This window comes from Pongo abelii, chromosome 18 (genome assembly GCF_028885655.2).
Source record: "Pongo abelii isolate AG06213 chromosome 18, NHGRI_mPonAbe1-v2.0_pri, whole genome shotgun sequence".
Lineage (NCBI taxonomy): Eukaryota > Metazoa > Chordata > Mammalia > Primates > Hominidae > Pongo > Pongo abelii.
Genome location: NC_072003.2, coordinates 22,830,596 through 22,857,449, shown reverse-complemented (window position 1 = coordinate 22,857,449; position 26,854 = coordinate 22,830,596). Strand labels below are relative to the sequence as shown.

Here is a 26,854-nt window from a genome sequence, read left to right as displayed (position 1 = left end):
GCTTACTGGGAGCTCACACTGAACAAGCTAGCAAAAAATCATTATGATAATTTCAAGAAGGGACAGACTCAATGAAGAAAATATAACAGCTCGGCCAGGCATGGTGGCTCACGCCTGTAATCCCAGCACTTTGGGATGCCAAGGTGAGTGGATCACGAGGTCAGGAGTTCAAGACCAGCCTGGCCAAGATGGTGAAACCCCATCTCTACTAAAAATACAAAAAATTAGCTGGGCGTGGTGGTGGGCACCTGTAATCTCAGCTACTCTGAGAATTGCTTGAACCCAGGAGGCGGAGGTTGCAGTGAGCTGAGATCACACCACCGCACTCCAGCCTGGGCAACAGAGCGAGACTCCATCTCAAAAAAAAAAAAAAAAGAAAGAAAAGAAAAGAAAATAGAACAGGTCATAAGACAGAGAGTGATTGGCTAAAAGAAGAACCAACTGAGAACTGAATAGGCAGAAGAAGGCACTGCCCTTGAAGAGCTGAGGAAAGGGCAGCCCATCAGGAGGGACAAGCCAAGGCTGAAGCCAGTGTTCTGGAAGATAATTGTAGCATTGGAGTGTGGACAGGGCAGAGGGTGGCACAAAGTGACATCAGAGCAGTGGTTCTGATGACCTGAAATTTAAATTCATTTGGCAGGTTTTGTTCTCCTTTTCTGGATATTTTCAGATTTTGTAAATTGATTCCTTTTGGATCACTTACAATATACTTTTCCCAGACAAATGCATATAAGAGAAACCATTTGTTTCCATGTGTGCCTTATTTTTACCTGAAGATGGCTGGAAACACTGTAAAGAAACTCAGTGTCGAGGCTGATATCTCAGAGCAGGAAATTACAGCAGAGGTACCAACATCTGAGGGTGGCATGATGCCTCCTCCTTCTCTCTTCTCTTGAAGCCACCATATCAGCCTCCCATGAATTTCCATAGGCTTGACTCATTGTGGCTTTTAACATGACCTTAACTATATCTACTAAAGTTGAACATGGCATCTGCTATGACCGGAAATTCTCCTCCTGGCTATACACCCAACAGAAGTGCATACAGTGTGCCCCAGAGACATGCATGAGAATTCATTCAGAATAGCCCAAGCTGGGCATGGTGACTCATACCTGGAATCCCAGCATTTTGGGAGGCTAAGGTGGGAGAATTTCTTGAGCCCAGGAGTTTGAGACTGGCCTGGGCAACATAGCAAAACCTCGTCTCTACTAAAAATTGCTTAAAAATTAGCCAGGTGTGGGCTGGGCATGGTGGCTCATGCCTGTAATCCCAGTACTTCGGGAGGCCGAGGCGGGAGAATCACCTGGAGTTTGAGACCAGCCTGGCCAACATGGTGAAACCCCTGTCTCTACTAATACTAAAAAATTAGTGGGGTGTGGTGGCACGCGCCTGTAGTCCCAGCTACTCGGGAGGCTGAGCCAGGAGAATAGCTGGAACCCAGGAGGCAGAGATGCAGTGAGCCAAGATTGAGCCCCTACACTCCAGCCTGGGCAACAGAGCAAGACTCTGTCTCAAAAAAAAAAAAAAAAAATTAGCCAGGTGTGGTGGTACATGCCTGTAGTCCCAGCTACTTAGGGGGCTGAGGTGGGAGGATGGCTTGAGCCTGGGAGATCAAGGCTGCAGTGAGCCATGACCACACCACTGCACTCTATCCTGGGTGACAGAAGGATAAACTGTCAAAAAAATAAAGGCCCTAAAATGAGAGCAACTTAATGCCCGTTAGCAGAGAATGGACAAATAAGTTGTGGGATATTCACAGCAGTGGAAATGAATCTTCAAGTACATGAAAAACTGTGGCTGAATCTCACAAACATAATGAAACCAGAGCCAAGAACATTTATGTGAAGTTCAGGAACAGGCAGACTAATGTAAGCTGTTAGAAGTTAGGGTGGTGATGGAATACTACGCAGCCATAAAAAGAAATGAGATCATGTCTTTTGTGGAGACATGGATGAAGCTGGAAGTCATCATCCTCAGCAAACTAACACAAGAACAGAAAACCAAACACCACATGTTCTCACTCATAAGTGGGAGTTGAACAATGAGAACACATGGACACAGGGAGGGGAACATCACACATTGGGGCCTGTCTGGGGATGGAGGGCGAGGGAAGGGAGAGCATTAGGACAAATACCTAATGCATGCAGGGCTTAAAGCCTAGGTGACGGGTTGATAGGTACAGCAAAGCACCGTGGCACATATATACCCATGTAACAAACCTGCCTGTTCTACACATGTATCCCAGAACTTAAAGTAAAATAAAAAGAAGAAGAAGGAGAAGGAGAAGAAGAGGAAGAGGAAGCAGAAGAAGAACAAGAAGGAGAAGGAGAAGGAGGAGAAGGAGAAGGAGAAGAAGTAGTTACAGTGGTGGTTACTTTTGGATTGGGGGGAGTAGAGGCTGGGAGTAGGCACAACAGGGACTGCTGAGGATCTGGTGATGTTCTAGTTCTTGATTTGGGTTGTAGTTACACAGGTGTGTTCATTTTGCAAAAATCCATCTAACCATACATTATCATTTATGCACCTTTCTGCATGTAAATATACTTTATTATAAATTTTTGAAAAGCCTTCATGTTCTCATGAAATAAAACAAATATAACGAAGGTAGAGCCTTTGCATTTGATTTAGTAGCTCAGGGTGCATTCATCAAGCCTCAGGTAGCAATTTGTCCTGCTGCAGGACTTTGTATAAGCTGTTTCTCCTAGACTTTCCCTCTCCTTGATGCCTCCTAGTTAACTCCAGAGCATTCTTTTCTTTTTTCTTTTTTTTTTTATTTAAGACAGAGTCTTGCTCTGTCTCCCATGCAGGAGTGCAGTGGTGCAAACTTGGCTCACTGCAACCTCCACCTCCTGGGTTCAAGGGATTCTCCTGCCTCAGCCTCCCAAGTAGCTGGGATTACAGGCATGTGCCACCATGCCTGGATAATTTTTTGTATTTTTAGTAGAGACAGGGTTTCACTGTGTTAGCCAGGATGGTCTCGATCTCCTGACCTTGTGATCCGCCCGCCTCGGCCTCCCAAAGTGCTGGGATTACAGGCACGAGCCACTGCGCCTGGCCCAGTGCATTCTTTATTTTACAGCTCATCCATAATTTCTTCCAGGAAGTCCTCCTTGACTTCACAGTCTAAGTCAGGCATCTTTACTACAGACTCGCAGAACTTTGATTTCAAACATTTTCTTTGGGTGTAATGATGCCCTTGTTCATGTATTTATTTGATTGTTGTCTTCCTCAACAGAATGAGAGCTGTGAAATGGTGGTAATGTGTTTGTTTCTGTTCATCCTTATATCTGCAGGGCTGAGTACAGCACTTGATAGTAAGCACTCGATACATATTTGCCAAGTAAATAAATGAGGGAAGAAATAAATGAGTGAGTAAATGAATAACAGTCTGTGGATGTAGTTCAAAGCTACTCACAACGAATATTGCTTTATCTCATAAATTTATTTATTTTAGAGACAAGGTCTCACTCTGTCTCCCAGGCTGATTATAGCTCACTGCAGCCTTGAACTCCTGGGCTCAAGCAATCCTTCTGCCTCAGCCTCCCAAGTAGCCGGGACTACAGACACATGCCACCATGCCTGGCTAATTTTCTTTTGTTTTTTGTAGAGCTGAGTGTCTCGCTATGTTGCCCAGACTGGTCCCAAACTCCTGGCCTCAAGTGATTCTCCTGCATTGGTCTCCCAAAGTGCTGGGAAATAGGCATGGGCCACCATGCTTAGCTCATAAACTCATTTAAAGTGTTCAGTTTTAATATTCTATAGCAGATACAAATATATAATGTTTTACATTACTTTCCATCATGTGAAACTGATAATCCTAGAAAAACACATGTTCACCTGCGTATAGCCTTCTGTGCCTTCTGGCTCACCAATTTGTCTTCCCAGATATGATATATGTGTCTTAATTTTAGAAGCTAAGACTTTTGTATGCTTGACACCAACCATGCTATAGCTGAGAAATGGCAGTCAGGAGTGGATGGCCTTAAAGGGCATTTGGATCTCAGCTGAGGAATGAGGGATGCAGGAAGATAATAGGATTTTCCCAAGGTTACAGAGCTATGTGGTCTTTCCAGTTATATTTTACTGAGATTTTAAAAAATAAATCAATCTTCCTGTCACCTTGGAGAGTTCATAAGAAAAGAAGTCTGGAAATGCTTCCTCCTAAATTTGATCTTCAGTTTCTCTAGTTGGGTGCCTGTTGGCAGTTGAACCTTGGTTTCTTCATCTGCAAAATGGGGAGAGTAAAAGTGTCTATTTCATAGGATCATTGTGAAGATTTAATACATGCAAAACGTTCAGCACAGTGTCTGGGCCTTGGTGAGTGCTCAGTAACATTTAGCTGCTGTTGTTAATGTTCGTGCTTGGAGCTTGGGGAAGAGGGGAATGGAGGAACTGACTTTGGCCTTCAAGGGGTGGGAGCCTGAGATGAGAAGCTTCTATGCATTAAACTTGAGAAAGACCAGCTTCTTGCTTTGCTTCAAGAGGAAACTTCTCTGGTATCTATTTGACTGTGTCTTTCTCCAGGAGTGGTTGAATCTACTGCCTTAGTCGTTTGGTTGAGACGACAAATTAGCCAGAAAGCATTTTTGTTCAACAGCAGCGAGCAGGTGGCAGAGTTTGTGATATCCAGGCCCTTGGTCATCGTTGGCTTCTTCCAGGTACTGGGACCAAGAGGTGGGAGGAGGCTTTCAACTGGTGAGAAGTGCTGTGTCTGGGAGGGGGTGGGGTGAGGAGACTCTTCTGTTTTGGTTGCCCAATTTTTTCCATCCAATGAGCTGGTTTTTAGGGGAAGCTCCAAGGGTTCAAATGAACAGGAATGGAGAGAAAAGACAGAAGATTGGCATCTGTATTTAATAGGTTTTAACAGTGTGGCTAATCATTTTAGGGGTCCATTTAGAACATCACTTAATAAAAGGATGTCTTAGTTTCTGGCTTCAGAGCCATTGTTTTCTATGAATCCGAAGGCCACCAGCCATGCTTGGGCCAGGCCAGTTTCTCTCCCTAACCTCTTTCCAAGCATCCTCATATATTAAAACCAATAGCACAGGATAAACATGCACTCATTCAAAAATACGCCAACCCTTAGAGGTGCAGTAGGAGGAGATGTTTGGGGAAGAACATAAGTAACTTAGATATAATCATGAAATGTCTCATAATAGCCTTACATGTAGATTTTTTTCATATTCATAAATAATTTGCTAATTGTTTTTGTTTTGGGAGAATGAGTTTCTCATGTGTCTTAATTCTTTTGCTATAAGTTGGTGACTTCTCTCCTTCTCCCAGTAGAAGGCAGAACTTGGGCATTATATTTAACACAGAGAGATTATCTCCCTCTCTCCCTCACCCCTTGTTACTACTTTGAGAGGTGTTTGGCCTTGATTTTCTTTCAAGCTAAAGAATGAAGGCTGAAATTCATGATATTAAGTTCACATTTTGTATTACATGTGGTAAAATAAATTGCCTCTTCTGAAAGTAACTAAGGAATAAATGTTAAAAGTCTCATTGGGTTAGAACACCCTTTACTCTAGTGATTGGAAAAGGTCACATTTATCATTTCTTTCCGTTGATCTCTGAGGACTTGCCTATTTTGGCTTTATTCATAGCCAGAGAAGAATTTTGAGTATGAAATACTCATGAAAGAGGATTTGGGTGACCCAGCCAAACCCCAGAACTTGAAAAAGTGAAGAGACGAATCAGCCACCACTGCCGTCTTTCCCTTATATAAACCAGGCACCTTGATTTCTACCAAAGCCTTTCCAAACATCCTTTCCCAAACAGGATTTAGAGGAAGAAGTAGCAGAGTTGTTCTATGATGTGATCAAAGACTTTCCAGAGCTAACGTTTGGAGTCATAACGATTGGCAATGTCATTGGGCGTTTCCATGTCACCCTTGACAGTGTCCTGGTGTTCAAAAAGGTAGGATTTTGATCCTATTGCTAGTGAGGGGTCTCTGGTTCAAAGTAGTGGAATCGTATGAGCTTTGGGTACAAATTCTGGTTCTGCCACTTGTGAGCTCAGTGGCATTGGACTAGTTGACTTCTGTGAAGTCACAGTCTCCCAGTGTTGCTCCAACCTTTCTAGCCTTTTACCATCTTAAGCTGCTTCTCTTTATTTAACTAGTAAATGCAGTTCATCAAGGCTCAATCCTATGCCCTCTTTTCTTCTACTCCATGCTTCCCCTTCTACCCTTCATCAGCAATTACCATCTGTGCTATACACACGTCTTATAAATATCCATCTCCAGTGAGATTTCTCTAATCTGCAGACCTTTATGTGCAACACCAGATATCTCAAAATGGCTAAACCCAAAGTCATAATCTCCTCTCCAGGTCCTCTCCCAGTGTTTTCTCTTGCTGAAGGAATGATGCAACCACCACTCCCATCCAGTTAAACAAGCCAGAAAACCCAGGCAACATTCTAACACTTCCCTCCCCTTCACCTCTCATAAACAATCCATCACCACAACCCCACTGATTTTATAACCAAAATATCTCTTTAACCATTCATTTCTATCTTTATTGATACCGTCCTAGATCAAGAGTATAAAATGAGGGAAGAAGCCTTATGCCTAGGGTTCGAGACCAGCCTAGGAAGCATAGTGAGACTACATCTTTAAAAAAAAAAAAAAAGTTATTCGGGCGTGATGGCAAGTGCTTGCAGTCCTAGCTACTCAGCAGGCTGAGGCAGGAGGATTGAATCTGGGAGGTTGAGGCTGCAGTGTGCTGATTAAACCACTGTACTCCAGCCTGGGCAACAGAACTACACCCTGTCTCAAAAAGAAAAACAATAAATAAAAAGAATAATAATGATAAAAGAAAAACTTTAAACAAGTTAAATTGAAGAGCTTAATTAAGCAAAGAACAATTCATGAATCAGGCAGCCTCCCAAGCCAGAGTACGCTCAGACAGACTCCAGCACAGCCAAGTGGTGGAAGAAGTTTTATGGACAGAAAAAGCAAAGTGATGTACAGAAAACAGAAGTGAGGTTCAGAAACAGCTCGATTGGTTACAGCTCAGTGTTTCCTTTATTTTAACAATGATTGAACAGTTGGCCACCTTTGATTGGCCAAAACTCAGTGATTGGCACAAGTGTAGGCTATGACGGTCTATTTACACCTCCATTTAGGTTATAGTTCACTACGTATAGAGAAAAGTTTAGGCTGAACTTAAAACATGTAAGGAGGCAGCTTTATGCTAAACTTGATTTAACACCTATCAGAGAAGTCCTGAATCTCCTCGGACTGGGTTTGTCTTAATATGAATGAGCCGTCAATCATTAGTTGGAGCAGTATGTGAGAAATTGCTCAGCCTTGGCACAGATATTTTAATATTTGATGGATTACACAGCATGACAACGGCTGGGGCTGTTAAGTCAATTACACTCCTTGTGGCCTGCCATAGATCTAAGATTTTCATGGCTGTCACCTACCCAGTTCTACCCACCGACTAATCTGGCCAGCCCCTCCTAGTTATTAACTACCTAGATTACAGACTACACCTGATACCATTCCTCAGTGCTTTCCTTTTATCCAAGGAGAAAATTGTGCTATTTATATTTATTAAGTGGCTATATCATGAAAGCTACTGTCCTCCAATATGTTTCTCCTTTTGTCCAAGGGAAAAATTGTGAACCGCCAAGAGCTTATTAATGACAGTACCAACAAACAGGAACTCAATCGTGTCATAAAACAGCACCTTACAGATTTTGTGATCGAATACAACACTGAGGTCAGTGAGTAAAGGGTCCCCGGAGGAAGGGGAGCTGGGGCCACTGTGTGTGCTTGGGATGACATATTTTCCCGGTCATTTCAGAATAAGGATCTGATTTATGAGTTGCACATCATGAATCACATGCTGCTCTTTGTCTCCAAAAGCTCCGAGTCGTATGGTATCATAATTCAGCATTATAAGCTGGCGTCGAAGGAATTCCAAAACAAGGTTTGTAGAGTGCGCCATTGCTCTCTGGGACTCCTGGATGAGGATCCAAGACCTGCAGCCCCTGAGCCCATTTGCCTGCCCTGCTTATTATAAATTGAATCAGGAAAGATTGGCATGTGCAATGGCCTGTCAGTTTTCTGATTTGCATGTCAATGCCACATATCATTTACTATTTAATTTTAAATATGCCTTCTCCATTCTTCCTGCCCAGTGTCTCTTCCATGGCAAATCTACACTTCTTCACTCTTCTTTGTAATAAGCCTACTCTGAGAACATGAAGGTTTGCCTGCTTTTTTGATGGACCACTAAGTGGACTCCATACACTAAGAGTGGTATCATTTGGCCTGGAGGTGGGGACAGGAAAGACCACTGCTCTCTGAGGTCAAGGACTATGAAAGCCTGAAGGTGGGGAGCAGCACAGATTGTCTGGCAAGTAATTCCTAAGATTCTGGGCTTTAACATTGTGCAGACCCAAGTTCAAATTCTCTTTCTCTGGCAAACTACACTGTCTTAGGTGAGTTTCTTAACCCCATATTGAGGTCTCCTCATGTATGAAATGGACAGTTGTAGTAAGAATTAGAAAATATATATGTAAAGCAGTAAGCTTTACAATCAATGGTGCTTTTTATTATCATCATCATCACTGTTAGAAACAAATGTTTCCCCTAAGAGCTATTCCTGTATTTAAGGTAGTTAGAAGTACCGGAACTATGGAAGCTATTTGATTAATTTGTCTCTTCATCTTTATAGGAAGTATAATCATGGCAGGGTTTTTCTTCTCTTTTGAAAAAAAAATAGTCTGAAATTAAATTAAAAAATTGAGAACTTTGTAACCTAAAATAAAGAAAGCCACTAGAGTATAACACATGTAATGGTCATGCTACATTCCACCACATTATTTTCAAAAAAGATGGTTCGAATCACAGAAATAATTCCTCTTGTTAAATATATTTCTTGGGGGTCTTTTTTTTTTTCCAATTTTACTCTAAGTTTTTGGATATGGTTAAATTGATTGCAACCTGATTGCTTTTTCTCTGTTTCTCCTATTTTATAGTAGTCAATGCTTAGCCATTATTTTCTTCCATTTTTTTTTAACTCTTTAATCTTCCTGGTATTTATTTTGGCTTACATCAGAAGACGAAGTTCTAGTTTCAATCACCCTAGTGAATTCCCCAAATGCCGTTTATAGACTGTGATCCATTTCACAGCCAATGCTAAACAGTTGAATTAATACTGTTTCAACAGATTGCACCTCTTATCTTGTTCACCTCTGTGCTCCAGTGTCAACAGAAGGTAGCAAATATTTATTGAAAGTACACAAGGATTGTTTTAATATGTTTGCTGTGTTTTTCAATTTCCCTGGCACCTAGAAGAGGAGCACACAGTGAGGCCTTTAATCTTCTGATGAATGAATGAACTGCAAGTATCTGACCCTAGGTGGCTGCGGTGGCCTCTAACTCATCTCCCTACTTCCACTTTTGCTTCTTCTCTGCAACCAGAATGACCTTCTCAAAATTATTATCATGTCACTTTCTAGCTTACCATCCTTCAGTGGCCCACCATTATATTCAGACTAAACCCAAGCTCCTTACTGGACCTCTGACCTCATCTTCGACAGTCTCTGACCTTGTCTCCTTTGTCTCTCTCCCTCATGGTGCTGAAGCTGTTACTGGAAAGGGATCCCGATCCAGACCCTAAGAGAGGGTTCTTGGATCTCGTGTAAGAAAGAATTGAGGGCCAGTCCATAAAGTGAAAGCAAGTTTATTAGGAAAGTACAGGAATAAAAGAATGGCTACTCCATAGACAGAGCAGCCCCGAGGGCGGCTGGTTGCCATTTTTATGGTTATTTCTTGATTATATGCTAAACAAGGAGTGGATTATTCATGCTTCCCCTTTTTTAGACCATATAGGGTAACTTCCTGACATTGCCATGGCATTTGTAAACTGTCATGGTGCTGGTGGGAGTGTAGCAGTGAGGATGTCCAGAGGTCACTCTCGTCACCATCTCGGTTTTGGTGGGTTTGGGCTGGCTTCTTTACTGCAACCTGTTTTATCAGCAAGGTCTTTATGACCTGTATCTTGTGCCAACCTCCTATCTCATTCTGTGACTAAGAATACCTAAACCGTCTGGGAAAGGAGCCCCGTAGGTCTCAGCCTCATTTTACCCAGCCTCTATACAAGATGAAGTTGCTCTGGTTTAAACACCTCTGACAAAGCCACACTGACCTTTGTTGTCTATTCCCAGAACACTCTAAGCTCTCTAAGTGTTTGTTTTGTCTTCAGGCCTTTGCACTGGCAGTTTCCACCACCCAGAATACTGTTCCATGACTTGTTGCTATCAACTATGTCCCAGCTGAAATGTGACCTCCTTAGGTTCTCCTCTTGACCACCCTATGTAATCCTGAGCCCCTACCTTAACCCATCTGGGCAGTTACTCTCTATCACATTGCCCTGTTTTATTGTCAAACTGGCACTCATTGCTGTTTGGCTTTGTAAGTTCATTCACTCATTTGTTATCTGTCTTCTCCACTAGAACAGAAGCTCCTTGAGGGCAGGGATTTTGTCTGCTTTGGGCAGGGTTTTGTCCTCAGTGCTTAGTAAAATGGCTCACACATAGTAGACACTCCATGAATGTTTGTTTAATGAATGAGTGAATGAAGTCATGAATTTCCTTGATAGAATAATTTTGAATAATAATTATTCAAATAAAAAAAATAAGAATTGTCATGTATTGAACACTTTCTACCTGCCAGTCCCTGAACTAAGCCTTTCCATACATTGTCCTGTTTAATTCTCACAGCAACTCTATGATAGGGTTGTTTAATTCTGTTTAATTCTCACAGCAACCCTAAGATAGGCATTATGATAATTATTTTACAGATCAGGAAACTGATGAAACTGTTTGAAACAGAATGAAAACTCAGGGCTTCCTGACCTCCTGAAACTGTGTGGATGGAGCACAGCACAAGGAGGCTGAAGCCAGGCTGGTGGCTACTGCCTGCCATACATTTCGGTGCAGAGCTGCACCTGCCTTTGTTACGTTTTGCAGAGGTGCTCCGTAGACCCCACCATGTGCATCCCCTTAGTCCACAGCCTTTCAGCAGTTTTTCTCCATTGGCAAAGGATCCAGAGACAAGGGTTTTGTTTTCTTTGGCAGATCCTTTTCATCCTTGTGGATGCAGACGAACCCAGAAATGGACATGTCTTCGAGTACTTCCGGGTCACAGAGGTCGATATCCCATCTGTCCAAATCCTAAACTTGAGCTCTGACACCAGGTACAAAATGCCTTCTGATGACATAACCTACGAAAACCTCAAGAAATTTGGCCGCAGCTTCCTGAGTAAAAATGCCACGGTAGGTTTTTTCTTGGACAAGGTTTATCCAGAACCTCAAAATCATCTCCTTCTCATAATTCTGCTGGCTTTGATAATTCTCCTCACCTGTATGTGGAGGCAGAATAAAGATCAACTTTGTGGCTCAATGTGGGGAAATCCCCCATCTCCCCACCTCAAATCTATCCAACTTCTGACCTATCCCAAGCCTTTAATTCCTCCACTTATTCTTAGTTGTAAAGTGGAGGCATTTCCTTTGCAGGAATTCACAATAGAAATGCAGGCACTTAGTAGGGTTAACTTGCACTCTGAAAGGAGGCTCTTCTCCTATCACCTCCAATGTGAAAGATCTACTTGGTCCAAGAGTAGATGCTTGCTTTGAGGAGGAGAGGGGGGATGGAGCCACAGGGCAATCAGGATGTAGCCTTAAAAGCTTTAGGGACCTTTTGGTTGGATGCGGTTAGAAGGGGCCTAGTCTATTTCGCTGACTGGGAGGAGAGGCTGCAGAAACACATGGAACATGTAGTCACCCACTTGTCTATGTCTCCACAGCTACTCTGCTGAGTAAGGTAACCATATTATTTATTTTCCAAATTGGGACATTATGGGAGTAAAGGATTCTGGAATGGGCCAGGTGCAGTGGTTCATGCCTGTAATCCCACCACTTTGCAAGGCTGAGGCGAGAGGATCACTTGAGCCCAGGAGTTTGAGACCAGCCTGGCCAACATAGCAAGATCCCATCTTGACAAAAAATTTAAAAATTAGCCAGGTGTAATGGTGTGCATCTGTAGTCTCAGCTACTTAGGAGGCTGAGGCAGGAGCATTGCTTGAGCCTAGAGATCAAGGCTACAGTGAGCTACGATCACACCACTGCACTCCAGCCTGGGCCACAGAGGAAGACCCTGTCCACCACCACTGCCCTAAAAAAATCTGGAACAATAGAAGTAAATCGAGACTCCAGACAGACCCAAATGATGGTCCCCTTACCTGAGTCTTCTACTGCCTTTTGTCCATTCTCCCAGAGACACAGCTGCCCCTGTAGCCTTCTCTGTGGAAGCTGTCTCGTGTGCACAGCATTTTCATAGGCCAAGCGGTGAGGCTGCTGTCCTTCTTTCCACTTCCAACCCATTTTCCTTCTTTCATCTTCAGAAACCCCAGATGCCTTGGATCCCATGCTTTTTGACCCTGTGCTCCCACCCCCTTATTGCTGCCCTCTGACTATCTCCCTTCACTCTCTGAGGACTTAGGCTCCTGATGGCAGCCTTTCCCTAAGCCCCAACTCTACCATCATTTCCAGAGATGTCAATGTCCACAACCCTGGTCTCTCTTCTCCAGTAGCTGATGTGTCCATGCCATGTCAGCTCCTTGCTCCATGCCCACAACCCGGAGATTGCAGTACCTCCCAATGCCTGATTTTTCCCTCCAGGACACACGTGGCTACAATTCCTCATCCTTCTCATTGCCCCCAACCTCCCGATCCCATTTCTCTTTAGTGCCCCCTCTGTGAACTTGCATTCCATCATTTATTGCTCTGATGATGATTCCCTTAACTCCTTTATCCCCTCCACCTTCCACCTCCTCTACACCCCATAGTACTCACCAGGCAAGTTCCAACTCTGGTTGAACCCCCTTAACTTCCCTACTTCCAGACCAACATCACCACGAGGGTGACTGGCTTCATGGCATTGCAAACCAGCCTCCCATGGACTCTGAAAAATGTCCAGGCATCCATATGGAAATTTCAGTTAGTGTGTTCATTTTTATATCTCAGAGTCTGTCTCTCCTCATATCCCATTCCCACTCACTCTCAGCCGAGTAATCTACCCCTAGATCCCTAAGAAAATAGATGTCTTCACATTGGGGGCCTCCTCACTTTCCACTTTCCATCACCACATCTAAAATCCTACCTGGAATACTACCCATCTTCTGTCTCTTCCTTGCAGTTAGACCTGAGGTGGTGTCTGTCTCCCTCTCAAAGGCCAACATGTCTTCTTATGCTGTTAGAGCAGAGATGGGCATCCTCTACAATATCTGTGAGATCCACCTGATCTGAGCCATTCCCAATTCCCCACATTTGTCACCATTTTCTATCTATCTCCCACGCCCCATGGCTGCCCCATATGTGCTCCCATTGAAAGAATCTTTAAGTGCTTTCCAGAGGCTGGAGGGGGTGCGGTGAGGGAGGACACTGTGGAAGAGAGGCTGTGAGCCAGACAGAGGCTGCACAGCAAGGGCCAACATGGTGAAACCTTGTCTCTACAAAAAATACAAAACATTAGCCTGGCATGGTGGCACGTACCTGTAGTCCCAGCTACTCAGGAGGCTGAGGCAGGAGAATCGCTTCAACCCAGGAGGTGGAGGTTGCAGTGAGCCCAGATCCCGCCACTGCATTCCAGCCTGGGTGACAGAGCGAGACTCTGTCTCAAAAAAAGAAAGAAAGAAAGAAAGAGAGAGAGAGAGAGAGAGAGAAAAGAAAGAAAGAAAGAAAGAAGAAAGAAAGAAAGAAAGAAAGAAAGAAAGAAAGAAAGAAAGAAAGAAAGAAAGAAAGAAAGAAAGAAAGGGAATTTGATTTCCTAAGAGCAATGATAGAAGCCAGATTTGCATGGTAAAAATAGAGCCCTGCTTATAGAGAATAAAGGTGTGGGAGGATTGGGAGGAGACGGAGGGGAGAACATCTGGAGGCTCTTCTGGCAATCAAGATGAGAGATGGAGGCTACCTGGATTTGGTCAGTAACCGCGCAGATGGAGGAAAGGATGTGGATTCAGGAGACATTCAGGAGGCAATGGTTGTAGATAAAAAATATGTTTTGAGATTTCCAACACTTACTTCAAAGAGAAGCAAAAGCTGAGCTCATTTTTTGTTCGTTCATTTGCAAAACATTTATGAGGATCTACTATGCACCAGGCCGTGGATACTCAATGGCGAGGAAAGAAAAATCTCTTATGACATTCCATCTATTATGGTAGAGACACATTAATCAAATAATTAGAAAAATAAGTATAAATAGTAAATGTGAATAAGTGACTCAAGAAAAAGTGCTGAGCATTATGAGAATTTATGGCAGCAAGTCTTCATCTAAACAGGGGAGGGTTAAGGAAGTCCTCCCTTGGGTCATTCTGAGGCATACATTTTGAGTTACCCAGATGCAGAAGGGAGGGTAGGAATCAGGAGTGGGGAGGCCTGTCAGCCAGAGGGAGCAGCATTAACAAAGGCCTGAGCTGGGAGGAAGGTTGGCCATTTGGATAAGCTGAAGACCAACATGGCTAAGGAAAGAAAAGAGAAGACTTCCTTTATTGTAGGAACCAATCAAAGTGTGATCAAGGTTTTACAGGTCATGTAAATGGTCTTGATCTTGATTCTTAGAGTAATTGAGGACAACTAATTTTTTTTTTTTTTTTTTTGGAGACAAAATCTTACTCTGTCAACCAGCCTGGCATGCAGTAGCACAATCTCTGCTCACTGCAACCTCCGCCTCCTGGGTTCAAGCAATTCTCTTGCCTCAGCCTCCTGAGTAGCTGGGATTACAGGTGCATGCCACCATACCCAGCTAATATTTGTATTTTTTCTTTTTTTAGTAGAGACGAGGTTTCACCATGTTAGCCAGGCTGGTCTCGAACTCCTGGCTTCATGATCCACCCGCCTCGGCCTCCCAAAGTGCTGCGATTACAGGTGTCAGCCACCACGCCTGGCTTAAATCTTCTTTTTATAAAATCTGAGAATCCATCCCAATTTGAAGCTTTGTCTGCTCCTCAGTCCCCTGACCCCAAATTGCCCTGAATCATCCAGGGTTGACATCAAGCTCATGATCCATCTCAGTATTTCAAACCCTTTCCTATGGCTCTTGTGAAAAAAATATGAGAAAACCTTTAGTGGCTTCCAATCAGGGTGGGGAGCCCCACAACTTCGAATCTCTTTCTGAAGATTCTCTCAAATGTGCTTCCTAGAAACATCAATCCAGTGAAGAGATTCCAAAATACTGGGACCAGGGACTGGTTAAGCAGCTCGTGGGGAAGAACTTCAACATAGTTGTCTTTGACAAAGAAAAGGACGTGTTTGTGATGTTCTGTAAGTACCTCCAAGAGGGGTTCGGAGGCAGCAGGTTCCAAAATTATGTTTCAAGTGTTTCTCCTGAATTGTTGGGCACTGAAATCTCTAAAACCCATCAATGCACCATGCCAAGGATGGTCTTCAGATACCCAAAGAGATCGACTCAAGATGCTATCAGGAACAATGCAACTCTGTCCCCCAGAAATGTAATTATTGGAATGTATGCAATGCCTTCCACATAACCCAGGCCTATGGCTGTTTGTAAAAACAATAATGCTCATGGCTGACAATATTTGCTTGGATGCTGTAGTATATTGGGCTTTATTCTAAGCCATTGCATACATTATCTCATTTAATCCTTACGACATCCTTTTGAAAGTAGCTACTTTTATTGCTCTGACTTTGCAGATGACTAAATAGGGTCTCAGGGAGGTGAAGACATTTTTCCATTATCTTGCAGCAAGTAAGTGCTGGAACTGGGATTTGAACTTAGGCATCTGACTTCAGCACCTACACTCCTAACTGCTGTACAGGATTTCTTTGCTTCTGGCTTTAGATGACTTATCAAATGGCCCACAGGAAGTGGGGACCCCAATCCTCCATGTACAGCACTTAGCACAGCATCTGGCATATTGTAAGCACTTGAAAAGTGACAATTGCTACTGTAGTTGTTATTCCTATTATTATAGTTACTTCCAGGGCTCACCTAAGGACTATTGCCCTTTTCCCATTGTTTCTGATTTGCACGTGGGAGACAAAGCCAGAGATGTTCTCTCCCACCCTGAGACACAGAGAAAGGTGATACTGAAGTTCCTTCAGAGATTTCTTTTATTTTAACATTTAATAAGCCCTTACAATGAGTGAGTCAAGCATGAGTTTGCTGTTGACACACCTGCTCTAATGAGCTGTGTAACAAGTTTATGAGGAAGGTATGGTGGTTTCCCCCATGTCACAGATCAGGGAACCCCACCTCAGAGAGGTTAATGATCTTACCCTAGGTCACACAGCAAGTAGCAAGACAAGAAGTTTAACACAAGCTCTGGTGCTATTACTTTCTGGAGGGTAAGACAAGGGCTACACTGCATCATGCAGGCCTTTTACAATCAGTCTGAAAGGGACTCTTATTCACAGAGTGAGGTGCTTAAGGTCTGTGGCTGAATCACCAAGATCCGCTGCCTTTCAATGAGAGGCTAGGTGCAGCTGTTCTGTTGTTACATCACACCCAGAATTATAAGACTGTCTATTTCATTTTGATAAAAGGCAAAAGCAGCTTCATTTTCTTGGAAGAAGGGCCACGGGATTGGCCCCCTGGGGCTGTAGCCATTATGCCCCCTCCTGTTCTGACTCAGGACCCGCTGAGTGCTCAGTGGGGGCTGCCAGAGATGCTGCAGGCAGGGGGGATGGCCATGGAGACACTTGGCTTATAAATGGGGTATGATCATCCAAAGGTGTTGTGTCTGGGGGCTTTTGAGGCCATTTCTCTTACAGAGCCAGAAACTGAGCTTTGAGCTCTAGTAGAAAGAAAGCAGGTAAGATTTGCTTTCCCTTGGGTTGGAGCTGGTCTCTGGTTTCCAGAGGCCCAGGAGCCTGGACCACACTCAAAGACCAAAGAACTGTCCACAAGAAAGTTCAGTGTCCCCTGTCCAAGAGTAATTATACCTGTCACACTTCTTGGGGATGTTCTTCTCCACTGAATTATATATGTATAATGACATGACATGTAATTACATATAAATGACATGGCATAACGTAACATAATATATATATGTTATGTTATATTAATCCCTACCTGTGGTACAGTGGTCACAGGTCAAAGCAGCCTGTCTTTAAACCCCACTTCTTCTGCTTAATTACTCTGGTTTGAAAAGTGCAATTACTGCATAGCTTTGGACAAGTTCCCAAACCTCTATTGTGAAAAACCCCTGTGCTATAACACATATGCACACACACACACACACACATATACACAGAAACACACACACACTTTTTGGCAGAACATTAAAGTCATCTAGCATAAATATTGTTCTTGGCTTTCTTCTTCTTCTAGAGTGGAATACTATGTTAAAAGAAAGGAATTTGAAAAAAAGAAAAAAAGCAAGCTGGGCACAGTGGCACAAGCCTGTAGTCCCAGCAACTCAGGAAGCTGAGATGGAAGGATATCTTGAGCCCAGGAGTTTGAGTTTGAGCCTAACCTGGGCAACATAGCAAGACCTTGCCTCTAAAAAGCAAAACAAAAAAATAGAAGAAAACATGAACACACTAAAAGTGTTAGTATTTAGGTGGAAGAGGGCTAACTATTTTTTCTTTTTGTTTCCTTTTTCTTTTTCTTTCTTTCTTTTCTTTTTTTTAATCTTTTTGAGATGGAGTCTCTCTCTGTCACCCAGGCTCCAGTGCAGTGGCGCAATCTCGGCTCATTGCAACCTCCACCTCCTGGGTTCAAGCGATTCTCCTGCCTCAGCCTACCGAGTAGCTGGGATTACAGGCGCACGCCACCATGCTCGGCTAATTTTTGCATTTTTAGTAGAGATGGGGTTTCACCATGTTGGTCAGGCTGATCTCGAACTCCTGACCTTGTGATCCACCCGCGTCAGCCTCCCAAAGTGCTGGGATTACAGGTGTGAGCCACTGCACCCAGCCAAAGCTATTTTTTTCTAATTTATTGAATAACAATTGGGTACTATGGCTGAAATGTAAAAATAACCTAATATGTGATTAAAAGAAAGAGGGAGTGCAATTGGCAAAACAGCAGGACCACAAGTGGAACACAGTGATGCCATGTGTAGGGTGGTGCCAGCTTTCTGGATCTTCATCAATGTGAGCCTGAGCCATGGTCCTTCTCTTCCAGATGCACCCTGGGCTAAAAAGTGCAAGATGCTGTTCCCACTGTTGGAGGAATTGGGCAGAAAGTATCAAAACCACTCCACAATTATCATTGCCAAGATCGACGTCACTGCAAATGACATTCAGCTGATGTACCTGGACCGGTACCCATTCTTCAGGCTGTTCCCCAGCAACTCTCAACAAGTGAGGGGCTCTTGGGATGCACATGGCTGAAAACAATGTTATGTTATTATCAGGGACTCAGTTTCTCCCTACCTCCAGCTGCGCTTTCTACCAAACCAGTTTTATTCTCAGCTGCAGCCACTATCCATCCTCTCACATTCAAGTTCAAAGAATATTTTACAGTAGTTTGCACCAAAGTCCTGAGACTCACTATCATTGGGTGTAGCTTGCATATCCCTGACCCAATCACTGTGGCCAAGTGGATGTGGGTATTTTGATGGGCAGGCCTTGTTTATATGGTTCCTGCTAGTATTGGGGCTGAGCTCTACCCTAACTATATGAAATAAGGTGGGAGGAATCTCCATGAGAATATTGGATGTGGGGTATTACCAGGTGAAGGCAAAAATACATGCTAGAGACAAACAATGTCATTTCCACCTTGGAATTACAGTCATCACCCGTAACCAGTGTTGATACAACCCACACTCCATGCCACGTCCATGCATGGGAAAGAGCATCAGTCAAAGAAATGTGAGCCCAGGTTCCTGCTCCTTAGAAGAGTATGGATGAATGCAATTGACACCAAGGGGGAGGAAGAGATTCTGGAGGGCAGATATGGCTGCAAGTCTCCATGCAGACCCAGGACTCTGGAGAATGGTGGGGACTTAAATCAGGTTAGAGGAGGGACTGTGTACTACAGGCAGGAATTGTGGTCTGAACAAAGAGGTGGGCGGAAGGGTGACCCCAGCACTGTGGCAAGATTCCATTGTGACCCACTCTTTGCTCAGTCTGCACTGCAGAGGATGCATGTCGGGGAGTTGTGTAACTGAGGCTGGGCTGAGAGGATGAGGCTAAGGTCATAATCTCAAAATATCTGAAAAGAAGCTTAGGTGACCCGTGGCCATTAAGCAGCTTCTGAACTTTCCTAAAGAGGAAAGGGGGTCGGGCGTGGCGTCTCAACGCCTGTAATCTCATTACGTTGGAGGCTGAGGCAGTTGGATCACAGGTCAAGAGATCCAGACCATCCTAGCCAACACGGTGAAACCCCGTCTCTACTGAAAATATAAAATTAGCTGGGCGTGGTGGCGCATGCCTGTAGTCCCAGCTACTCAGGAGGCTGAGGCAGGGGAATCACTTGAACCCAGGAGGCAGAGGTTGCAGTGAGCTGAGATCACGCCACCACTCTAGGATGGTGACAGATCAAGATTCCTTATCAAAAAAAAAAAAAGAGGAAAGGGAACTTGTGATAACGGAGCACTGACCATGTGCCAGATGTTTCTGAAAAGAACTATTCTTCCTCTTATTATTGTCGCTATGATAGTATAATAATAATAATAATAATAACAAACACCTATAGTGCTCATCATGAACCAGGCGCTGTTTTCAATACTTCACATACCTTACCTCATTTAATCCTTATAACAACCCTACGAGGTAGGTACTATTTTGTCTCCATATTAGAGATAGGAAAAGTGAGTCAGAGAAATTAAATAAGCAGACCACACTGCAGTAATGCAGCCAAAGTTTAAGGCTTTGCTGTGTGGTTTTACAGTCCATGCTTTGATCCACTACATAACAACTCTATGTCAGAGGCATTTTTATTATCCTTCCCTTGGAGCCATGGCACTGGAGGCTAAGAGAGGTTAGGGAACCTGCATAGCATACCCGGGGTTGTTAGGAATTTGACCCTGGGTTTACCTAGATAGCAATCCTCGAGCATCTCTGCGGGAAGATCCCATCCTGACCCTGTTCCATTTTCGTCCTAGGCTGTCCTGTATAAAGGAGAACATACCCTGAAGGGCTTCTCTGACTTCCTGGAAAGCCACATCAAAACTAAGATTGAGGATGAGGATGAGGTAAGGGGCAACAGAAACACTCTGGATTATTCTGTCCCACACAGAATCCCTAGAAACTCAATGGATGACAAAAGAGTATGCCTGGAGTTCCGTAATCTTGGGAGATGGTTGAGGATGGATGGAGAACCATCCAGTTTGGGTCACTCTACTAGTCACCTTTATTTCAAAGCCACTTACTATGGGAAGCAGAAATGGCAAACTTTAGAAACATCTAGAAAGACTAAGGCTCTGAGGTAACACATAACTCCTTGCCTTGGGCCACTCCCCTGGGACTGATCAGATGTCTTGGTGGGATTCTGCCCTCTGGCATTACTCTCCTGATGCATGGGACCACAGTCCCCTTTCTCCCCTAGCCATGCCTCAGTGAGGCCCTCTGCTGGACGGTGCCATCTGTATTAATTAAGACTTCCACTGGAAATTTCAGACACTACTCTGCTTTAAGCAACAATGGGAATTTATCCCATATAACTGGTAGAGAACATCAGGTGTGGGTGGATCCGGAACCCAGATTTGCTTTCTGTCTTCCCATCTCTGTTTTCCTCTATGTTGGTTTCATTCTCAAGTAGTCATTTCCCCATAAAAGTTCAAAGATTACACCACAGCTCCAAACTAACATCCTCCCAGTTTAGAAAGCAAGCATCTACTTCTTAGATGTCCCAGAAAATGTCCTGGACAGAGATCTCATTAGCTAAGACTGGTCACCTGTCCAGTCCTGGAGCTAGTGGTGCAGGAGCCACATCTATAGACTTAGAACCTGTGGTTCCCCCAAAGGTCCTCTTACCTGAAGGGTGAAACCACAGTTGGGCACTTTACCACTGAAACCAAACGGATCTTTAGCATCTATGAAAACCCTGCAGTCCGAAGACTGATTCTGTCTGGGCACTTTCAGAAAAAGTAGACTTGACTATTACAACCACAATGGTCACATATTTGTTGCCTCTTTATTTCTTTCTCCCTTTCTTTCCTCCCTCCCTTCTTCCTTCCACCTTTTCTTTCATAGCTATTGTCTGTTGAGAAAAATGAAGTGACAGAAGAGGATGTGCTAGCTGAGGAAAAGGAGGTGCCTATGATGAAGAAAGAGTTACCTGAACAGCAGTCGCCTGAGCTGGAGAACATGACCAAATATGTATCCAAGCTGGAAGAGCCCGCTGGGAAGAAAAAAACATCTGAGGAGGTGGTGGTGGTGGCTAAGCCAAAGGGACCTCCAGCGCAAAAGAAGAAACCAAAAGTCAAGGAAGAACTTTAGCTTCTCCAATACCAGGAAAAGAGATGCTCATTTTCCAGATCCTGGCATCATTTTCTGAATGGATTGATTCCAATAAAAGCATATATCATTGTGGTAGGGTAGGTGGGGCAGGGGTAGGGGTGGATAATAAAGCCTCTGAGTGTCCTTGGCTCTGTTTTACTCATGACCTCTTTTTCCTGGTTGGTGCTGTCTTAGAAGAACTGTTTGACCTAGAATTCAGACAGGACTGCAAGGGAAGCCACAGTAGCAACATTCAATGAGTGTGTGCAACATGCTCGGCATTCATCTAGTTCTCACACCATCACTGAGCTAGTGTTCCTTATCCCCATTTTATAGATGGGAAAAACTGAGGCACAGAGAGGTTAAGCAACCAGTCAGGATCACACAGGTAGAAAGCTGTTGAGATGCAACCAGTCCCAAGCAATCACACTCCAAAGACTGTGCACTGAACCACTATGCTACCATCTCCTACCAGGTTAGGTGTCCCCAGAGTTTGGTTCAGTCTTTCAAATAAGGTGGACTGATTGGCTTACGCTGCATTTGGGCACAGTAAGAAAACGATCAAATCCCAAACCTGTCCTCAGACTTCCACATCTCAGTAAGTGGCCCATTCACTCAAGCAATCACTCCAGAATCATCAACAACTGACTTTTTCTTTCTTTCTTTCTTCCTTTTTTTTCTTTTTTTTGGAGACAGGGACTTGCTCTGTCACCCAGGCTACCCTATCCAGCCACCCACCCACCCTACCACAATGATATATGCTTTTATTGGAATCAATCCACTCAGTGCAGTGGCGTGAACACGGCTCACTTCAGCCTCAACCCCCTGGGCTCAAATGATCCTCCCGTCTCAGCCCCACAAGTAGCTGGGACTGCGGGCACATGCCATGATGCTCAGCTAATTTCTGTATATTTTTGAAGAGATGGGGTTTTGCCATGTTGCACAGGCTGGTCTTGAACTCCTGAGCTCAGGCAATGCACCTGCCTTGACCTCCAAAAATGCTGGGTTCAACTGCCTTCTTTTACTATCATAAAAGTAGCTTATCCATCCATGTGATTCTACCCACTTCCCTTCATCTCCACTGACTGTCACCCGCCATTTCTCAGCTGAAGTCTCCTAACTGGTCTTTTTGCTGCCCCTCTGTGCCTCCCTCCCAGCCCCCACCCCAAACCCCTCCATATTCCATACAACCACTGAGGCTATCTTTTAAAAACCCATAGCCTTAAGCGCTTACAACATCACCTTGTCTAATTCTATAATGCAGAACTGATTGCTGACCCGTATGGGTAGATGTCCTGTCAGGAACCCGGCGGCACAGCAGGAGGTGAGTGGCGGGTGAGTGAGCATTACCGCCTGAGCTCTGCCTGGGTACTAGATTCTCACAGGAGCCCAAACCCTACTGTGAACTGGGATATGAGGGATCTAGGTTGCCCGCTCCTTATGAGAATCTGTTGCCTGATGATCTGGCATTAGATCTGTGCCGTTGAACAGGTTCATTCCATTTCTTATTTCCTAGTTTCATACCATTTCCCTCCTGACTTCCCACCACACCCTCCTACCCCCTCCACCTTCCCACCCCCATCCTTGGAAAAATTGTCTTCCAGGAAACCGGTCCCTGATGCCAAAAAGATTGGGGACTGCTGCTGTAATGGCATCTTTATTGCTTTTAGAATAAAATCTAGTTTGCCTACCATGCCTTCAACACCTTGAAAGGTCTGGCCCCACAGATCTCCTCTCCCTCTCCCCTTCACATTCTAGGCCCCAGCCACACTTCCTGTCTATGAACAAGCCAAATTCACTCTCTCTTCATGTTCTCTCTGCCTAAATGCACTCCCTTCAAAATACATTTCCCCCGGGTCCTCACACAGACATGTTGGTTCAAATCTCAGCTCACATGTCACCACCTCCAAAAGGCATTCCTGAAGACCAATAATTGAAAGCATCTTATTTTGTTGTGCAATATATTGCCTGATTCTCCAACTAATATGTAAGCTCCATGAAAGCAGATATATCTGTTGTTTTTTTTTCTTGCCATATTCCCTTTGCCTAGAACTCTGCTTGGCACATAGTAGATGCTCAATAAATGCTCATGGATCAATCAAATATTCCATTTTAGGTGAGAAATACATAATTTCATAGTCATCCCAAAAGGCAGAGGTGCTGACAGTGTTGTCCCCAGATCCAAACTGGAAGCTGTATTCATTCCCTATTGTTGCTCTGACAAATTAACACTTACTGGCTTAAAACAACACAAACTTACTCTCTTAGAGTTCTGGAGGCTGGAAATTAGAAATCAATTCCACTGGACTAAATTCACGAGTTAGTCCCTTTTGGATGAATTCCCTGCTATGCCTTTTCTAGCTTCTAGGAGTTAGAAATTCAGATTTAGTCCCTTTTGGATGAATTCCCTGCTATGCCTTTTCTAGCTTCTTGGAGTTAGAAATTCAGAGTTGGTCCCTTTTGGATGAATTCCCTGCTATGCCTTTTCTAGCTTCTGGGAGGCCCCTGCATTCCTTGGTTTATGATTCTGTCCTAGAATCACTCTGACTTTTTGTTTCATCCTCACACCTACTTCCTCTGACTCCTCCTGCATCACTTTTATAAGCACCACTGTGATTGCATCCAGCCTGCCCAGACAACCTCTCCATCTCAGGATCCATAATCACACCTGCACAGTCCCTTTTGCCATATAAGGCAACACACACAGGTTTGGGGATTCAGAGGTGGACGTATTTGGGGGTCATTATTCAGCCTACCACAGATTTAATTCACAGATTTGTGTCATTCATTTTAGCCAGGCCGACTCTTGAGAAAAGAAGGGCAGCATTCTTTTAGAAATTGAGGTCTCTAGAAACCACCCGGGTCTCTCCACTCATCACCTGTCATGTAAGGCAAAGGCTGTTTGTGCTTTCTCATACCTCCAGAGCCAGCTCCCATACCCCTTACCCTGAACCTGGCCTGTCCACAACCAGAGGAAGCAGGGAACAGCCTGCGGCTCTGGAACTCACCTGAGCTGAATTCCCCAACAGGAGCAGGTGTTAGTATTCAGGACACGGTGTGAGGCTCACCTGCCTCGGCCTTGAGGCCACATGGCTGCCAGTTGAAGGAGGGTTACAGATCATGTGGCATACAGCCCCTGACAGGCCACGAGCCAGAGAATGGGTGTGCCACCCGCAGGTCCTCCAGGCATAACTGGAGCCTCAGGAAGTGTGTGCTCAGAGAGAGGTAGGTGGGACTTGTGATACCCCTCTGCTGGGGGATCTTCTCCTTGGCTCATTTTTTGCCCCTTTCTGACACACACCAACCTCTCATTCTAATTCTTTGTGTTCTGTTTGATCAGTTTTTCAGAACTCTCCACCCCTTAGTTTCACTCTTTCCAAAACTACCTAAAACCACTTATCCCTCTAAGACCCTGTCATGGCTGAGCATGGAATGTTCTGTAACCTAAGGAATGCAGGTAAATCTGAATGAGATTTGAGTTTTGGTCTGAATTTAGCACTAGCTAGCTGTGTAATCTTGGGGGAGTTACTCCACCTCTCTGAACTTGTCTTCTTCCCTGTGACGTGGGTTGCTGTGTTTCATTGTTTGAGACAATGGAGGCAAAAGCACCGAGCACAGTGTCTGACCCAAGAGAAGTGCTCAGTAGGTGATTGTTCTCAGCATTATTAAGATCAAGTCTCCTACCCATGTTTGAAAGTTAAGAAAGAAAAGTGTTTCAGGCTGGGTGTGGTGGCTTATGCCTGTAATCCCAGCACTTTGGGAGGCCAAGGCAGGCAGATTACCTGAGGTCGGGAGTTCGAGACCAGCCTGGCCAATGTGGTGAAACCCTGTCTCTACTAAAAATACACAAATTAGCCGGGCATGGTGGTGTGCACCTGTAATCCCAGCTACTCGGGAGGCTGAGGCAGGAGAATCACTTGAACTTGGGAGATGGAGGTTGCAGTGAGCCAAGACTGAGCCACTGCACTCCAACCTGGGCGACAGAGCAAGACTCCATTAAAAAAAAAAAAGAAGAAGAAGAAAGAAAGAAAGAAGAGTGTTTCAAGAGGGAAGTGCTGAGAGATTAAGGTTTGTTCAAAAACAAATATTTATTGTGCACTGTCCTAGAGGTAAGATAAAGAGAAAAATATTGATTGAATTTGGTAATGTAGGTGTCTTTGGTGAACTTGATGAGCAACAGAGCAGGAAACTATGGCCATTGACAACTTGTTATACTCACAGATCCCAAGAGAAGGGGACACACCACACTGGGTAGAGGGGCTGAAGGGAGAGGAAGAGCCGCTGGGAAGTACCAGGGTCGGTCAGGAAGTAAAGAGAGCAAGGGAAAAGGCAGGAAAGAGCCTTTATTGTAGTTTCTGCAGGAAGGACTGGGAGAGGCAGGGTAAGCAGATTTAGGATTGGCTTAGTTTGAATAATTTCAGAGACCTCTGGGCCATAGGAGTTGTCTCTAGTTGTCTGGTACCTGGTCCCTTGGGGTGATTTAAAGCAGCAAGTAGTGACCCTAAGTGTAAAAGCCCCATAAAGGAGACCAACGGTTGGGGGTATGTGGTCTGGATTGATTGATTTGCAGTCGGAAAGACACATTCACAGATAAGTCGTTTTTGATCTCTAGTAATTATTGAGCCCTGGGAAGGGCAGTCCCTCCATGATCAGTAAGGCCCCAAAATGTATGAGCACCAAATACAGAAACTAGAAAGCATGGTGATTACACTTACGAATAGATTCCAACCCAAACTCCCCATTTTCCTGCCCAAGTCTTTGTCAAGACAACTCCAGAAGCCACCTGGGGTCACCGTCTTTAATCCTTTGAAGACACCCATACTAAGGTTTAGACAAGGCCTCATGAAAAAGGTATAGGATAAAAACGACTAGTTCAGAAAAAAAAAAAAAAGAACAGTAAATAAATGAAGAGATAACTTCCCTTTTCATCAAAGAATTGCAAAAATGTACAACAATGAGATCGTTTCCACTTATCCTTTTGGCAAAGATGAAAGCAAGTTACCAATGCTCAGAACTGGTGAGAAGCATTGGTGGGATTCTAAACCAATTTTTAATAATCTCTCTGGGGTGCTGTTTGGGAAGAAGAGTCAATATCCCTACAGCTGTGCTACCTCTTTGACCCAGAATTTCCACTCCTTGGACATAATCCTGAGGAGATGACTGCACCAATGCCAGTGGTTACCCTACCACTGAGTGGGACAGGATGGAGAAATGTCCTGAAAAGAGCAATTCACAATAGCAAAGACTTGGAACCAACCCAAATGTCCATCAATGATAGACCAGATTAAGAAATTGTGGCACATATACACCATGGAATACTATGCAGCCATAAAAAAATATGAGTTCATGTCCTTTGTAGGGACATAGATGAAGCTGGAAACCATCATTCTCAGCAAACTATCGCAAGGACAAAAAACCAAACACCACGTGT

General features: G+C 44.1%; 1 protein-coding gene across 2 annotated transcripts in view; it reads left to right on the top strand.

Annotated features, from left to right (window-relative positions):
- Positions 1-21,567, top strand: part of PDILT (protein disulfide isomerase like, testis expressed) — a 45,706-nt gene extending 24,139 nt beyond the window's left edge. The window contains exons 4-12 of one of the 2 annotated variants that reach the window (XM_024241415.2): positions 4,525-4,658; positions 5,779-5,916; positions 7,617-7,727; positions 7,812-7,937; positions 11,095-11,292; positions 15,216-15,336; positions 18,164-18,342; positions 20,088-20,177; positions 21,178-21,567. In XM_024241415.2, coding sequence (XP_024097183.2) covers positions 4,525-4,658; positions 5,779-5,916; positions 7,617-7,727; positions 7,812-7,937; positions 11,095-11,292; positions 15,216-15,336; positions 18,164-18,342; positions 20,088-20,177; positions 21,178-21,423 — 1,343 coding nt within the window. In that variant the 3' untranslated portion in view covers positions 21,424-21,567. The remainder of the gene's footprint in view (positions 1-4,524; positions 4,659-5,778; positions 5,917-7,616; positions 7,728-7,811; positions 7,938-11,094; positions 11,293-15,215; positions 15,337-18,163; positions 18,343-20,087; positions 20,178-21,177) is intronic. The other variant, XM_054533550.1, reaches the window with a different exon arrangement.
- Positions 21,568-26,854: the final 5,287 nt, after the last annotated feature.